Raw genomic sequence first — 17,044 nt, forward strand, 5'->3', positions numbered from 1 at the left:
TATTGTATTTAAAAAGTTGGTCTATATATATGTAAGTATTTATTCTTTTTTGTATCAAAATTTCTGGAGTTCTAGATTATATCCAATAAGAATGAGATATTACCGAATAGTATACTAATTTGATAATTTATTGGTTTCGTGAATGTAGCTAGATATATTTTCAAGAAAAAAATAAAAAATATAAAAATACTTTATAATATTCATACATTTATAGTACATACATTAATACATAGACATATTAAAATAAATATATTAAAAGAAATATAGATTTTGATATAAAATAAATATATTAAAAGAAACAAAATAAGTACATACCAAAATATGTAGTTGGGAATACGATAGATAAACCTGGATTTAAACTAATTTATACTTTTATAATACTTAGATATAGATATAGATTATTATGATCCACGTCGTGCATGAAAAATATATACATACCTTTCCTAGATTTTCTCGAATATTAGCTCAACAAATCAGAGGAAAGTCAACCTTAATATTCTGTTGCTTTCTCTTTCCAATTCTCATCATTACAAATTTGTGTTTTCATGATATTGCAATTTTTTAGGTTAGATGATTGATCTCTATCATCATCATCATCATCATCATCATCATCATCATCATCATCATCATAATAATAATAATAATAATAATAGGTTAGGTGATTGTTCTCTATAATAATAATAATAATAATAGGCTAGGTGATCGTTCTCTATCATAATAATAATAATAATAATAATAATAATAATAATATTTATAATAATAATCTAATGGGGGAAAACATGAACATCTTCTCAATTATGGTGATTGTGAATGTCACCTCCCCGCAGAAATGTTGCAACCACCAGCATCAACAATTGAACTTCTACGACCTCCCCTTAGGTTGGGCATGATAAAGAGACGCAACTTGATTAAAAGAAATGAGAAAGGGGGTGAATGTAAAGACTTTGTGAAAAAAATAAGTAACTTCGAATGCTTGCCAGAAATATGTTGAGGTACAACAAATCTTTTCTTAAACTGATCAAGAACAAAATCACAATCAATGGGAAGATGTCTCATGGAATTCGGGGTTTTTTAGTTGTTGAAAAACAATGGGTAATCCAAAAATAAATATCGCATAAACAAAATTAGATCCATGTGCACATTAATTAGTTAATTATATAGGCACATAATTGTGGATTGGGTTAATCTGTAGTAGCAGAAGTACATATACCGATCCACGTTACCGGATTTAACTCGTCTATAAGCCCATACCTTGAGTGAATCATGAATATGACATCTTTCTCGTTGTCATGAAGATCATCCATCGAACATCTTCAAGATTCTCCAACGTTGGATCTTGCTCCAAGTGTCGTGGAATCCACGAAAACACGTTCTCGCCCTGGTGGATTAATAGCAGAGTAACCTACTCGTTTACACATCTTAAATTCATAGTCTATGGTGATGCTCCAAAGAAAAAAGTAGAGAGAAATATAGAGAAAGAGCATTTGAAGAGAGTATATTCGGAAAAGTGTTGTGATCAACTCATTTGTTATATCACGCTTGTGTTTCTATACTGCTTTAATCATGATATACATTAGAAGGACTAGAAACTCTTTCTCAGATAGAACTATCCCAGAGGAATTCTTATCCCAACATGTATTTTGGAGATTACAAACTCTATAATGTAGTATTCATCCTAGATGTGTCCTTATCCCAACATTAAGTTAAGAGACTTCAACTCTATATCAAATATGAAGGAGATTAGGTCACGTGTCACAAAATCAATCCAACTATCCAAGATCTCCTGCTCATACATATTTGACGTAATCTCAACAATACTCATTATCTCAGTTTTTTAGTTTCACATTCTTCTCTTCATACAGGAAATGAGGCGTACGACAAGTGAGAAGGAAAAATAATGAGAGTTATATTAAGTCATCACCGAACTAACATAACCCTATACTCAACAATTCGTTATGTACCCCAAACTGTATGGTTTCACATTATCAAATATATCTAGACCCCTCAATAAATAGAGCATGCTCAATCTCTCACATATGTATCTACTTTCATGATTAGTCGGATATTTTTCAACACAGTCGCCTTGGCTATGAACTATAGAAAATAAGTATGTTACCGAGTTATTCCTCGACCTCCATATCAATCAGTTTGATCTTTCTTAGACATGCTCCGACAAACCGAATCACACATGGCCATTAGATGTCATGCTAAAGTGGCATCATCATTCTTACACCTCATGACATGGTCAAGAATCCTAGAGGATACAAAAAACAATATGGTCTCAAACAGTGATGAAACATGGCCCCATTCAATCACTCCCTATAAGAAGTTGTCTTACGTGTGCATTCATTATGGTGGAGCTTCTACTCAACTTGGGCATGTCACAGCTTTTAATATCATATGAAGTTAAGTCTAGTATATATCAAGTACCTAACTTGCGCACCACTAGGCAGTCACTCTCTTAATGGCTTCTAATAGTTTTACACATTCAACTCGAAAATAGATCTTTTACTAAGTTCAAACATTTCCATAATTGAATTAAATATATGATCTCATCTTAACTTCTTTAGCTAACGCGATCATTCATTATATATTATCCTTCACCACTTCTCAAGTGCGAAAGTGTCACTCGCATGACTCACTTGTGTGAAAAAATCTCCAAATCTCATCATGCTCACTACCACAACACCAGGGCAGTTACCCGTATGAGATGACCAATCAAGTCCTTGTGATAATTCATAATTCAGTACCAATCACATGTTCTCACAAGCTATAAGAATCAAGTTCTGCTTGATCCTTTACCACTAACATGCCTTTATCCATAACAAGGTTTTGTAAAAGGAATAAGTGATCATACCGCTCCCAGAACATGCTGGAGAACAAATCAATTATGTACAAGGTTTTGTAAAAGGAATAAGTGATCATACCGCTCCCAGAACATGCTGGAGAACAAATCAATTATGTACACTTCTCATCAGTAATATCTAGTGTCAGTATACTAGGTTTTCCAACTATACTTGACGCCTAAAAAATATAGAGTCTCACATTTGTGCATAGCAATATGCATCATGACCAGATAACTTTAGATGTTCTTAGATTATTTCTGTATCTTATAGCTCACTTGGTCGAATCACAACACATGCATCAAGGATCACTTTGATATTTTCTCACCATTCTAATTATTGAGCACGGGACTAGTTGTACACACATATTATGCATTAAATATTTACTATCCGACTCAATTAATACTAGTTAAGCATTTATTTTCTTCTTTTCATTTAAGGCATCTTACGTAGCTAAGAAGTTGTGAATATGGTATCAATAAGGATTCTATGATTCATATACAATTTTAGTATCCAAACACTAAGGGTTCTTTTAATTTAAGTGAGAAAAGGAGAAGTGAAACTAAGAGGGGGAGGGAAAGAATAATAGTTTTCCTTTAAGCTATTGATATAATTGAAAAAGGAGTAAAGTTCAAATACTTCCACTTGTTTGGTATGAGGAAAACAAATTGAGAAGAAAAGACTATTTTTTGTAATTTTACTGAATAACTCTTCTTTTCGTTTTGTATTAGAAAATAAATAAATTAAAATTGTACTAATATAATTTTAGTATATCAAAAATTTAAAAACCTTAATAATAAAAGTATATATCAAACAAAAGCACGAATATTTTTTATTAATAAAAATATTTATCATGACATTGATGCAATAGCTTTTCAGCAATTTTGTTATCTTCTTTTTGGCAATTATGTATGATATTTCCATCACCCACTCCTCGAACATCTGACTGAGTTCATTCCTCGATATTGTTATCATTTTCGTTGGCTCTTGGAGGTTTACGGCTTGAGTAGCCGACTACTCTGCCGCTATTTGCTTTCCATGTTCCCGACTAGGATTAGTGGGAATATCTATTATCTTCTTCACGCTAAAAAAGAACTATGGTTTTCCACAGAGGGTGCCAAATGTTGTATCTTGAAAATATCCAAGGTATTTAATGGTGCGCGAAAGGGCTCCAAAGTATCCAACTGGGTCCTTTGGATTATGATGAAATCTGCAAGAGAGAAACATGTTAGAGTCAAGTCGGAAGGGATTCAGGCGATTGCTCTCTGACGATCGAGTCAATAGAAATCCCAAAAATATTTAGTGAGTATATATAGACATAAAGTGATCGAACCTGGTTTTAGAGATGGAGAGCTATATTTATATGTGTTAGTGGATTGTACGATTTCATGGGCTCCCTTAAATCAGATTTTGATCCAACGGAGGGCGATGGGGCCGTACATACCCGGCTGATAAAGACAGGAAGTAGTCCAGGGGACCAAAACTATATAGACAAAGTAGAGCTGCGGCACTGGCATTGCTTTTCTAACATTTTGTCCTTTGTGTGTAGGGGTCTCTTGTGACCTCTAGGTACCTTCATACTGTAAGATCTTCAAGGTCTTTCTTTTAACTGTGCATACCTTAATGAGTTGTCGTTAGTCGTGACCTTTTATAGGGCTCATTCCGATATTATGAAGGTCCCATAAGGGAGGTAGGAAATATCCCAACATCAAGACTACTCTAATACCACCTATAAACTAGAAGAATAAAGGAGAGAGGGGGTTGCGCCGAGGGACCGAGATGAGCAAAAAATAAAATACTTTTTTCATTAAGTTCTGAAAATCTTGACTATGTTCCTTCTTATATAGCTGAAAACCCTGATAAAATTGGAACATAAGGAATTTAATTGATAACAGAAATGGTGAATTTGATGTGACGCATTATTCCCTTGGAGTCTGTTAAAGGTGCGCACTTCCAAGCTAATTTGTGATTGTTCGACTTATTTCATCTAAAAGTCGTCTATTTGAGTTAGTCCACCTTTAATACGACATCAGATGAATATGCGGGGTTGTCCCCACTTTAATTGAAACGCTTTTGTTTCCTCCTAGGATTGAGCCCTCGATCGGATGGCTATGTTTAAACTTCTTCTCCCGCTGGATCGAAAAGTTCCTTCAAGGTATTTGACACCCTCATTACATAACATTGAGGTAAAAAACAATTTCCACTTTTCATTTCGACGAAGAGAGAGAAACAGACAGATTTTGGGGTTTAGGGTTTTCTCCAAATTTCAGAGCTAGAGTTTTTTCATCTTCAGATCTTAGTGCTTGGGGAGACGGCAGAGGAGAAAGGTGCCTGGCGCACGATGAAGTGCTCACCGGCGGAGGCAAGAGTTGTTCCTGCCCTCGACATCGGGGAAGTTCAAGGATAAATCGCAAGCAATGCATCAGCAGTTCCACTGGTGTTTCGGCTCCACAAGCACAATGTTCTTGTGGGGCCCTGTTCAAGGTCGTCCGATTTCGTCTGTGGATTCCAGCAACCGGTACTTTTACCGCAATCGCTTGGGGTTTGCACTTGTTTACCAGATAAATAAGCAAAATTAATAGCCAAAAGACCCAGTTTAGTGTCTATGTTTTCCTGACCCGTTCCTGGGATTTCTTCAAGTACTTCGATTCCACTCCAAAAGCCCCCATTGACTCGTCTTGTAATTGGTTCAATGGATACAGGTGAAAATAACCATTTCAAGACTTCTACTGTTGTAAAACCACCCAAATTGGGATAAAGGCGTCCGTGGGAGGCATATGCAGGAATCCAAATGATCGAGGGATCGGATTAAAGACGCAAAGGCAACGAGACGGCGGCTATTGCTTGACAAAAGTCTAAAAGGAAATAAGACAACTTCATTTCCAATCCGTGCGAGGCAAGTAGAAAGCTTCACGAGGGAATAAATACTATGTAAAGTGCCCTGCATGAACTACCGCCTATGGGTTTTGGCTAAGTTCAGTCCATGCGCCGGCCGAATCGGGCATGAAAAAGTACAGGTTGCTGACTGACACGAGGGTGGCTCCATACAGGATAAACATGGAGCTTGAGTCAAAATCTGTTGTTACTGTAATCAAATAATTATAATAGAAGCAACATAGCTGCAGTTTAGAGAAAGCATATTTCACTTTTATGCATGCTTCTCAACATTTTTTTGCGACTTTCAATGATCACAAATCTTGATGTGATTAATCACTGGATTTGCCTTTGAAGCATGAAACCAAGGCTAAGATGACGCAATGGGGGTTTGGTATATTCTCGAGTCCACAGAAGAAGATATGAGGTGAAGAAAAGACCAAGAAACCACCACCTCCATTAATATGAAAATTACGGTTGTTCTAGTATAAAGAAATTGATGCAAAATAAACTACCAGCTAAAGAGAGGAAGAAGCCGAATTAACATTTGCTCGATATGTAATCAGGGAAACCAAAGATAATTTCCTTGCAATTGAACACTAACCCCATGCATTAGACGTCAACCGACTCCTGCATTCCAGTCATCATCCAAAAGTTGCCTCTGAAGAGATAATTACAATGATTCAGCAGCAACTTTTGCCGCACCAGCAAAAATCTTGAAAATGAAGCTAGGAGGACGAAAGATTGCAATCCTCAAACAGACACTTTGTGAATGCATGTACACCCTCGAGCCACACCGCAATAGTTCGTTGCCTGGACAGAGTCTGTGAGAACTAAATTTCATTGAAGCTTGAGGTCCGGCTCCATCTGCCCCCCAAGTAGTCTTCCACTGAGATGTTCTGCTCAGTGCTGCTAATAGAAGCGGTATCGTCTTCCAAATTAAGCAAAGCAAGATTAATGAAAGATTGGATGTTTGCTGCAGATTGTTCGCCGTTGATAGCATTGATGTCTTCCGAAGCATTAGTTTCCTGTCTAGCCCAATCAACAACTTCTGGATCTCCTCGAAGGAGTTTGAGAACCTGGTGTAGGTAGCACAGAAAAGATATAGTTATTAAGTTGGCTTTACCACATTCTTTTATGATGTTTAAGGTAGCACAAATTGCTTACAGTGCTAATATCGGGACGTGATTGAGGTGCATCTCTGATACAAAGGGTTGCAGCTAAGACCAATCTCTCAAATTGATCAGGGTCACAAGCATTAACCAAATTTGGATCTAGCAATTCTGAAGTTTTTCCTTCTTTCAGAATGTGTTTCGCCTGAAAATATTTAACAGTTACAGCTGGATAAGTAGTAAGCAAAATATCAGAAAAACCATTCTAATCCTGATATACACAACATACGTTTCAACATAGGTCAAACAATTCCAAATTGAAATAACTGAAAGCCAACTAATGTCAAATTCACGCCCATGAAATTAGTACTCACCCACATTACCAAGCTCTCCTGGCCCTTTGGGTGTCCGTTATCAATTGGCTTTCTACCTGACAAAAGCTCAAGGAGTACAACTCCAAATGCATACACATCAATTCTTTCATTCAGTTTCCCGTGTATAAAATACTCTGGAGCCAAGTAGCTGCCACCAAAAAAGAAAGTCTTATCTAGGGATTTGGCAGTGTCTAGATATTGCACTAAGAATATAGAACTTACCCAAATGTTCCAGCAACATCAGATGTATCCATATGATGTGAACAGCTTGAAGCCCAGGTAGCAAGTCCGAAATCTGATAGCTGTAAGGTCAAATGAGAATTTACCATGATTTGTAGTGCTCATAAATGAAGTCAATGATGATGGACAGCAGAAATGAAAGCAATGGATAAACACATGGTACCTGAGGGTCAAAATCATCTGAAAGAAGGATATTTGAAGATTTTACATCTCTATGAATAATTGGTTCAGCTCTATTATGTAAACAGTCGAGTGCATCAGCAACTCCCAAGGCAACCTTATACCTCTCTTCCCAACCAAATAAATTTCCAGTTCCCAGAGTACCTGAACCAGTGCACAATGATTAGGTGGCATATCCTAATGCTAGTGGATCCACATAAAATTGGGTAGAAACATGATATGTGTACCATGGAGATTCTCTTCTAGGCATCCTCTGGACAAAAGATTATAAACCAAAACTAATCGGTCTTCCTCAAAACTGAAGCCAATTAAAGATATTATGTTTTTGTGATGCAAAGATGTTATGATTTCAATTTCTGAAACAAATTGTCTCACTACATCCTCTGAAGGCTTTAAAATTTTCACAGCTATCTGCCTCCCTCCTGGTAGACAGCCTCTGTAGACCTGGCTGCTTCCCCCCCTTCCAATTAAATTTTCTGAAAATATTTTTAAGAGTAACTAATGAGACATCCAGAAGTGAGTTGAGAACTATATAAATACGGAAAATTAAGAGAACAAACCAGGTGTAAAGTTATTTGCTGCTAACAAGAGTTCTTGGTAGCTAAACAATTGGCAAGTTGCTGAGTATTTCTCTCCGAGATCTTTAAGTTCTTCCAAGAAATTATTGTTAGAATAAGCATCAGAGTTAGTGTCATCTGGATACAGTACAATAGCACCCTTCTCTCCGTCCAAACCTAAACAACAGGCATCGCTATTGGATGCAATACTCTGTTTCTGATCAGGATAAATAGCTGCATCAGACTGTCGCCTTGGTGTTCTCAATAACCATTGCACTACTGACGACTTCTTAGTAGAAGAAGATTCAGATGCACTTCGGCCACGTAAGAATACCCTGCGAAGTAGTGTCCATCCAGATTTAGATTCAGACATTTCTTGGGTTTTAATGGGTACCAGAGCCATCAAGAGGTTCTCGCTTCCACTGCTTGGTGATACAACTCTCTGTGATGGTAGGCTCAAAGGGCTTTTCAACAAAGACTTCCTCTTTTGGAATTTTGATTCTGATGCATCAGGACTTCCAAACTCCGGGTCAGTGGAAGCAGTTGATTTTCTTTGGAAAAGAATTTTACCATTGTCAACACATACAACTGACACATTCTTCTGGAGGTTCTTGGCACAATACTTGGCAACGGTGATCCTGGAACGGATTGTGCGATGGACTCCTGAAGTTCCGACTATCACACTTGTTGCACCACATGATTTTGCCTCCCGGGACAGGATTTTACGTACTGAGGATCCTCTACAAACCTTTAATCTTAGATCCACCTATAGATTATTTATATTTTAGCAGGGAGTTTTGTTCTGGAAATAAAAGGAATATAATGCTATAATAATGAATTTGTAATGCCCTCATGCTTTGGACCAAAAGATTACAGAGCAAGGATAAACGAAAGATCTAATCTCTAAATGTCCAGATAGAGAAGGAAATTTAGGCCTCTTGAAAAGTAAGGAATTGGGGTGAGTTGTAGAACCAACAAGTATATTTCCCTCTCCCGCCACCCCACCTGAGAAAAAGAGGGGAAGAAAAAAAAGGAAAACTGGAAAAGTAATAATAAATAGATAGAAACAGTAAAGGACAAACCTCATAAGTGACTCAAGTTATTAAATGCATCAACTCTAAGGCGCTGAAAAATGGAAAGTTAATCAAGATCAACAGAAAGTTAACTATTAAAAAGGAAAAGAAGATCAACGGAAAGTTCTGGAACTGAGATACAGAAAGGGTGGAAAGGAGGAATTCTTACAAAAACAAGAGATTTCACTTGTTGCAAAATCTTGTTCATAACTCACTAAAGTTTATGAGCTTCTAGATTCAAAACCTTTCATTCAACAATCGATTTAAAAACAAGCGAACATATGTTGTGAGAAATACTTGGAAGAATATCATTAAAACCTGTTTTAGGTTACAGAAGCCTTCATAAGCAGCCAGCACTGAATCGAAAGTCTTCACTAGCGAAAGGAGGATCGAATTATCTATCCACCCAAAAATTAAAAGAAAATGGAGAGAACAATTAGTCAGAAACCAAGAGAGAAGACAAAATTATTCACATTTCTAAAACAGCTAAAACAAAAACAACTCGAAATTCCCCAAATTCATAGTAAATGTTCGCCTGCGCCTACTCTCTTACGAGATCTCTCATAGTACAAATTTCAACGCACACCAATACCACATTAAAAAATGAAGGAATAACAACACCGTCAGCCACCAAACACAAGCCAAAACACACGGCTCGCTTGCTTCGGCGTGTGACACTTCTTACCAGCGGTGGGATCGAGGACGTGGAGAGCAATGACGCGGTCGCCGGACTGCGCCACCTTCACCAACGCCCACGTCAGCAACTCTCTGCTCCGCGCGTCCAGCTTCACTCCCACCACCACCACCGCGCCGCCTCCGCCTTCTCCTCCTTCACCACCACTACATTCCAGTCCTCCAGGACCCTCGGACACCAGTCTCATTCTCGACAGCAACCAGATCAAGCAGAAACCGACACCGCCTTGTTCTCCTCGTGGTGCCTGCGAGGGATTAGCTCTACACTCTCTCTCTCTCTCTAAAAGCAAGCAGTTTTTACAGTATTCTGTTGTGTGTCTTTCGCTGCATCGAAGTTGGGGAAGACAAAATAACACTCCTTTTTCGGGATTGTTATATATAACGAACCACAATTGCTATTATTTTTTTTAATAAGGTGACCTGATTCTGTGTTACTCCGAACATGGAGCTCCCATACACCCCTGACTCTGAACCGTTACAGGATTTTCTGTGTATTCCAAGTAAATTTATTTTATTTTATTTAACTAGATGCAGCGACAAGTTATTTTTATTTGCATATAATTGAAAGTATATATTATAAATAAAAATAAAATATAAAATTAATTAATTATATTTTCAAAAAAAGTAAATAAATAGGAAATTAAATTAATGTATTATCAACACAATAAAAAAGTTAGTATAGTGGTGTTAAACTGACGGGGTCTCTTACTCACTTTTGTTAAAAACATAAAAGAGTAGCTGTCGTATCATTTTTCATAGGGGTACAATTGTTATATTTAAAAATTAGTGGCACAGTGTCACCAACCATCGTTTGTGAGTACAGATGATTTTATTTTTTTTTATTTTAGTATATATGAATCAATTATAATTGCGTAATAATTTTTAATATTAACAATTATATCCACAATCAACCAACCAACTAATATTACAAATATCACGTGTTTGCTCAGTGTTTGCTATGCGGGGTGCTGTCCGTTCTAATTTCATACGAAATTTATTATTTTGTTTAAAAATACGTTTCACTGAAAGTAATGAATATTGAGACTTATAAGTCACTCAAAGTTTTTTGTTTGCAATCGATATGAAACACAAACGAACATCGATTAAAGTGTATAAATAATTAGTATTTAAATAATTTAATTAATACCCACAAACATATGGGATTTAAATCTCATGGTTAAATTACTTTTAATATAAGGGAAAAAGATTTATACTTAGGTACATTTTCTTAATAGAAGTTAAATTGAACCAACTAAAATAATTTACTTTTGCAATAAACTACGATTTTAAAATTTTAAATTGATTTAAATTGAATCTTAATGAACAAAAACGTCAAGAACTCAAAAATAGACTTTAATTTATTGAGAAATTCAAGAATGAATTTACAATAAAATAAAAGAAAAAATGGTATGAATAATTACATCAAGGCCGCCTGACCTATGGTCTATTTACACAAATCACCCATATCTTTCACATAATTATAAAAATTATCCTTAACAGTGGTAATCTGTGCAATGATGCTAACGTTTTGGAGGGATACATATGTAATTTTTCAAAAAGTATGAGTGGCTTATATAATTAATGTTGATTTCTTTGGCGGGTGTATTTATAATTATCCAAAAGAGTAGGAATAATTTGTGTAAACAGACCATAGATCAGGAATGTAAATGCGATTATCCCAAAAAAAAGTATTCATAATAAATGAATATGACTCTTAATAAATGAAGCTCAATTAGGAATTATTTTTTTTTAGAAAAATTAGATAAAAGTTTACTAAATTAAACTATAGTTTTTATTTCATTTTCAACTATGTAATTATTTTGGTCATTAAAAAGAAGAATTTAGGGTCAAATCCTTAATTAAAAATGATGTTGACCATTAATAAATGCATTTACCTAACCGTAATTTTGTTGTCTTCCCACAAGATTGAAACTCTATATCAGTTAGGGACAACTTTTTGCCTTTCAAGAAAAAATTAATAAAGAAAAAAAGAATTATAGTATATTAACTATAATTATTATATTTTTATTTGTAATAAAAAATTAATACATATTATATTATTATACCCTTATTTCAAATTCTTTTTTGAAAAATAGAATTAATTAGTTTAATGCTCAAGTTCAATCCCTAAAAATAGAGAAAAAAATGAAAAAGAGCTCGATTGCGTCAAAACTATCAAAATTAATTATTTTTAAGTTTGAGTTCTAAAAAAATATGTCTGCAAATAATCTACTTTTATGTATTTATTCAGGTTGAATTGTACTTTTATATAAGGTTATTGGTTTGAGGTGACTTATTTTTTAGTTTCATGCAGCGAATGACATACTCGATTTCAAATAATTTTTCACTTAAACTTTTCTTGAATAAGTAGGATTAAATATTTAAATAATTAATTTACAATGATTTATTCTATTAGTATGAATAAATTAATAATAATATTTTGGTCAAACAATGCTGTTGGTCCAGTCTAGTTGTTTGGTTTGGGTCAAAAGGAAGTAATTGTGGTCCTGATGTTACACTATTTTAAGGTCAAAAAGAGAATATTTTTCTTTCCCAACGTTGTTCTTTCTTTTCTTTTTTAATTTTACCCCTTGACTCCACTCAATTTTTATTATTATAAGTCGTGGACTCTTTTATTACATTTTGATGCCGTCTATCAGTATTTCACGAACAAATTTGAAGTCATGAATTTGAATTTTATAGGATATATAGATATATGTCTCACTTTATGTGAGTTATTGTAATTTATTACTGTTATTAGTCATATTGATATATCAGTTGTGCTGATGTAATTTGTTATTATTTTTAGTTATATTGATATATTGGTTGAATCGACGTATTACTAAAAAATAAAAAAATCAACGTGTAAGCGATGATATGATTTGTGTTGACCAACGGATAGCAAGTTAATAGCAAACTTTGGTACGAATAGCATGATCAAGTGTTATGGTGTTAGTTAATTTGAATACACCAGTGTAAAGAATTGAATTTTTCGAGCCATCGGGTAAGTGTGTATATTGAGATTGACAGGACTTAACAAGTGACTCGAATAGAGCAACTCAACAACATCTGCACAAATATGGTTAGTTGCCATAGTGTCAATAATTCAGCAACTCAAATCAACTTCAGAAAGTGTAAAGGTGTTACCTGCAAACTGCTCATCAAATCGTACATAGTTTGCGTAGCTGGTGAATGGATCACTTGGTGTATTGTTTTTTTTTTTTTTTTGCAGTAATTTGATCAATTATGTTATCATTTCTGTCACGTTAGCTAAAGGACCAGCCACTGAATTCTCCAATTTTTCATACATTAGCAGCAAAATGTTTGTGGCACATTTTATCCTACGGGACAAAAAACGCTATAATATTAATTTATCCTATGGGACTAAATGTGCTAAACCCCAAACTATGGGACCAAAAGTGCAAGACATGCTATCATGTGGGATTAGAAGTGCAATTTTCCCTCCAAACTTTGTTTCATTTCAATTTGTCGTATCAACTACATAAGAGTTTTAAGTTACCACCTCAAACCACTTTCAGGTAGAATTTTTACTAAAAAATGGTCAGATGCAGCATTCATGCGCAAGAATCTTCCTTATCCACTCATGGGTTTGTTAAATTTTATGTTGAATTTTATTTTTAATTGTAAGAACATAGTATATTTCTGAAAAGAATATATATATATATATATCAGATTTTGTTGTGGAATATTACACATATATATGTGACCATTTTTCGGCAAAATTTTTCACCAAAAAGTGGATTGAAGTGGCAAATCACAAAACTTGTATAATTAGCATAACAAATTAAAACAAGAAAATAAAATAAAATATAATCATAGTTCGAAAAACAAAATACTGTCTTACTCTAAAAGAAAAAAGGGGTAGGATAAAAAGTGAAAATAATTAAATATCATATAGTATGAAGTTATGGGTAGAAAGTGATGGCAATGATACACCATAATTTCTTGGATAAAGGTACTTGTTATGAACCCTTCAAACAATTGAAGAAGAAATCAAGTAATACTCTTTTTCTTGCAACTTTATTCCTATGTTGGATGGTTAGGACTCTCCACAAAAGCATAAGTAAATGTAAAGTAGGGTACCTTTATTGTGTGTCACATATTGCAACTCTAGGGCTAATAAATTTTCAAGAAAAAGAGAAAAGAGTTTCTTGTGTGTTTGAAGTGGTCGGTTCGGATCGATGGATTTTAAATTTATAATAACATATTTTTTTGGATAATTTTATATTTATATACAATAAAATAAAAAATATAGGGGCTGTCAGAATAAGCACGTGCATGCATGTATGCATGCGCGTGTTTGGATCGCCTTTTTTAATTTTGTTTTGTCGTGTAGAAAAATAGATTTTATTTTTATTTGAATTTAGGTAAGTGTTAGATTGTTTGTCTTTATTCAAAAAAAATCCCAATTTTGTTTAGATAAATTGATAGGTAATGTAATTTGGAATTCATTTGATGTTGCATAATATTTTATGTTTTTATATTTATTATTTATTTTAATTTTGAATTTGAATTATTTATCAACTACCCATTTTATTTTAGAGTTTGAGTTATAATTATTTATATGTTTTTTTTTATTTTTTTAAACATATAATTCGCGGTACCCTGGTGTTATATTTTTACAGCCTCTTTAAATTTTATTTTTCCACTTAAAAATTTATAATTTATTTTATATCTAAGTTTAGATAAGTGCATTATTATTTATTTTTATCCAAAAAATCCACTCATTTTTCTCAAAATATAGTTAGTAAAATAATTCAAATCTATTTCCATATTCAATATGCTTTTGTATATGTATATCTACTAATTACTTTAACTTTAAATTATTTATTTTTATATTCTTAAAAATAAATTATTTATAATTTATTTACTTATTTTTAAAAAAATACTAGTTTGTATATATAATAAAATAGAAACATTCAAACCATTTGTATACCTAGTTGGATGACATATTTGCATTATATTTTTCTACAAAAGAAATCATATATATATATATATATATTTAATTTAAGTTTGGATAAATATATTTTTAATTTATTTGTATACTAGTTAGTATCCTATGCCAAAGCATGGGAAAATTATATTCTTTAAGAATTAAATATAAATAATTTAAATTTTAAAATATTAAAATAATTATTGGTGAATAATATTAAATTAATATCTCTATATTAAATATCACATCGAATATCTCCATCATGGACAATGTAGAGAGTTTTTATATTTATTATAATAGTTGAAGAAAATTAAGTGAAATCTTAAAATTGAAGGAGGACTGACCTCAAAATAGGAATTAGCATTGCGATGCTTAAATTAGTTATTGATTAATTAATAAAATAACAAAAAATTTAAAATAATGTGACAATAATGGTGTGATAATCGGATTAAAGTGATGAGATATGGAGATGAAGTAATAATAATCGTGTGGAGCGCAAAAATATATGAAAAGCTTGCTGAAATCGAGAGAAATATGATTGTGAGAGTGATACTTATACTGCACAATGGCCTCTATTTATAAGCCTATGCAGATAAATATCCGAAAGTAGTTGCAGCTTGTAATATGTCGTCGGAAAGTCGTATGAGTTAACTAACTTAAAAAAAAAATGAATTGTACTTATCTAAAAGAAGTTGTGACTATTTGAACGAGTCATGCCAGTCAACTCAAGTTCTACATATTTTGTTTTACTTGCTACTGCTAGGTTAACCGCCTTCAATTCAGGAGGCGTTTTTTGGTGATATTTTTATATGACTTATTTCATAGTGTCATAAATACATATGACGTGTCGTTCCTGCAGTTCGCTGAGTCTCTTTTCTTTGTGCAGACAGGAATTGTTGTGGGCACTGGGCTGAATAGTTGCGGGCAAGGAGACCTATTGTCTCAGGACACCCTACCTCGATAGGCCAGATTGACAGGGATATCCAATACATTGGTAAAAATAGCCTTGAGCTTTAGATTATTTATCAATCACTCGTTTTGGGATTGTAAAGTTCGAATCATCTGTAATTTTTTTGTTATTAACTTTACAAAAAGAATCTCTTATGCCTTTGATACGAGATGCTGATTAGTTACAAATACTCTGAATTGTTTGTTGTGACGCTTTAATCGATTTCAAACCCATTCCATATTGAGTCGTTGAAATAATTTTCTCAAATTATTCTATCAAATTCAAATGCTTTCATCCGAATACCTTTTAACCGATTTGTTCTCGAAAAGTAGTAAAATGCAAATATAATTTAATGAAAATTTGTGAAGCCGTTAGATTATTTTAATTTTTTTCTTATTTGATTTTCTCTTTATTCTGTTTTTATGGATATCATTTGATTGAAAATTAAAAGTGATTGATTGGAATTGAATAAATTAATAGAGAGAAAAATAGATCTCAATGTTGTGGGTTCAAAGTTGTTTTATTTATTTATTTATTTCTTATTGTTATTATTTCTTTAAAGTGAATTAATTACAATTAAATTATGAATTTTAATTATCAACATCATTCAAATGTATATAATTAATTAATAATTATTATTATTATAATTGACCAATAATTATTATTAAAATATACCAATAACTCACACATTGTACGACTCAAACCCATAACCTCATAATTCTAGATTCTCGATCAGTTTCCTTCACTAGATATCATTAACCCTCAAATTCATGTATACGGTTATGAATTTGGGTATACTGATATAACAAATAAATATGATCTATGATTGCATTTGAATCGAATTTTTTACTAACAATTTTTTTGAATAGTTTAAACTTAAAGAAATTTGAGGTTATTGGTTCGAGTTTTATCGGATGAATCGGCATTTATCGCACTTTATGTGAGTGTTTGTCTCATTTTAGGTGAGTTATTATAATTTGTTTAGTCGATATAATTTATCTATTGATATTAGTCATATTGATATATTAATTGAATCAAATATTATAACAAAAAAAAAAAAATCATGTATGGCTGGATAGTATAATTAAAAATTTCTGCACTAATGGAGACAACAATCGATTATTTGCAGATAAATATTCTCCTCAGTCCCCTTATGGTTATTTTTTATTTTTTTTTGTTATAAATTTTTTATAAA

At 33.1% G+C, this 17,044-nt stretch overlaps 1 protein-coding gene across 1 annotated transcript; it reads right to left on the reverse strand.

Annotated features, from left to right (window-relative positions):
• Nucleotides 1-6,145: 6,145 nt before the first annotated feature.
• Nucleotides 6,146-10,309, reverse strand: LOC105172152 (protein kinase STUNTED). The gene is made up of 9 exons (XM_011093498.3): nt 9,939-10,309; nt 9,572-9,651; nt 8,184-8,946; nt 7,851-8,099; nt 7,607-7,767; nt 7,426-7,505; nt 7,204-7,351; nt 6,885-7,034; nt 6,146-6,796 (listed from the first exon to the last, which is right to left on the reverse strand). The coding sequence occupies exons 1-9, from the start codon at nt 10,132-10,134 to the stop codon at nt 6,551-6,553; spliced, it is 2,073 nt and encodes a 690-aa protein (XP_011091800.1). The 5' UTR covers nt 10,135-10,309; the 3' UTR covers nt 6,146-6,550.
• Nucleotides 10,310-17,044: the final 6,735 nt, after the last annotated feature.

The sequence above is a fragment of the Sesamum indicum genome, linkage group LG10 (genome assembly GCF_026168435.1).
Source record: "Sesamum indicum cultivar Baizhima isolate 11 linkage group LG10, ASM2616843v1, whole genome shotgun sequence".
Lineage (NCBI taxonomy): Eukaryota > Viridiplantae > Streptophyta > Magnoliopsida > Lamiales > Pedaliaceae > Sesamum > Sesamum indicum.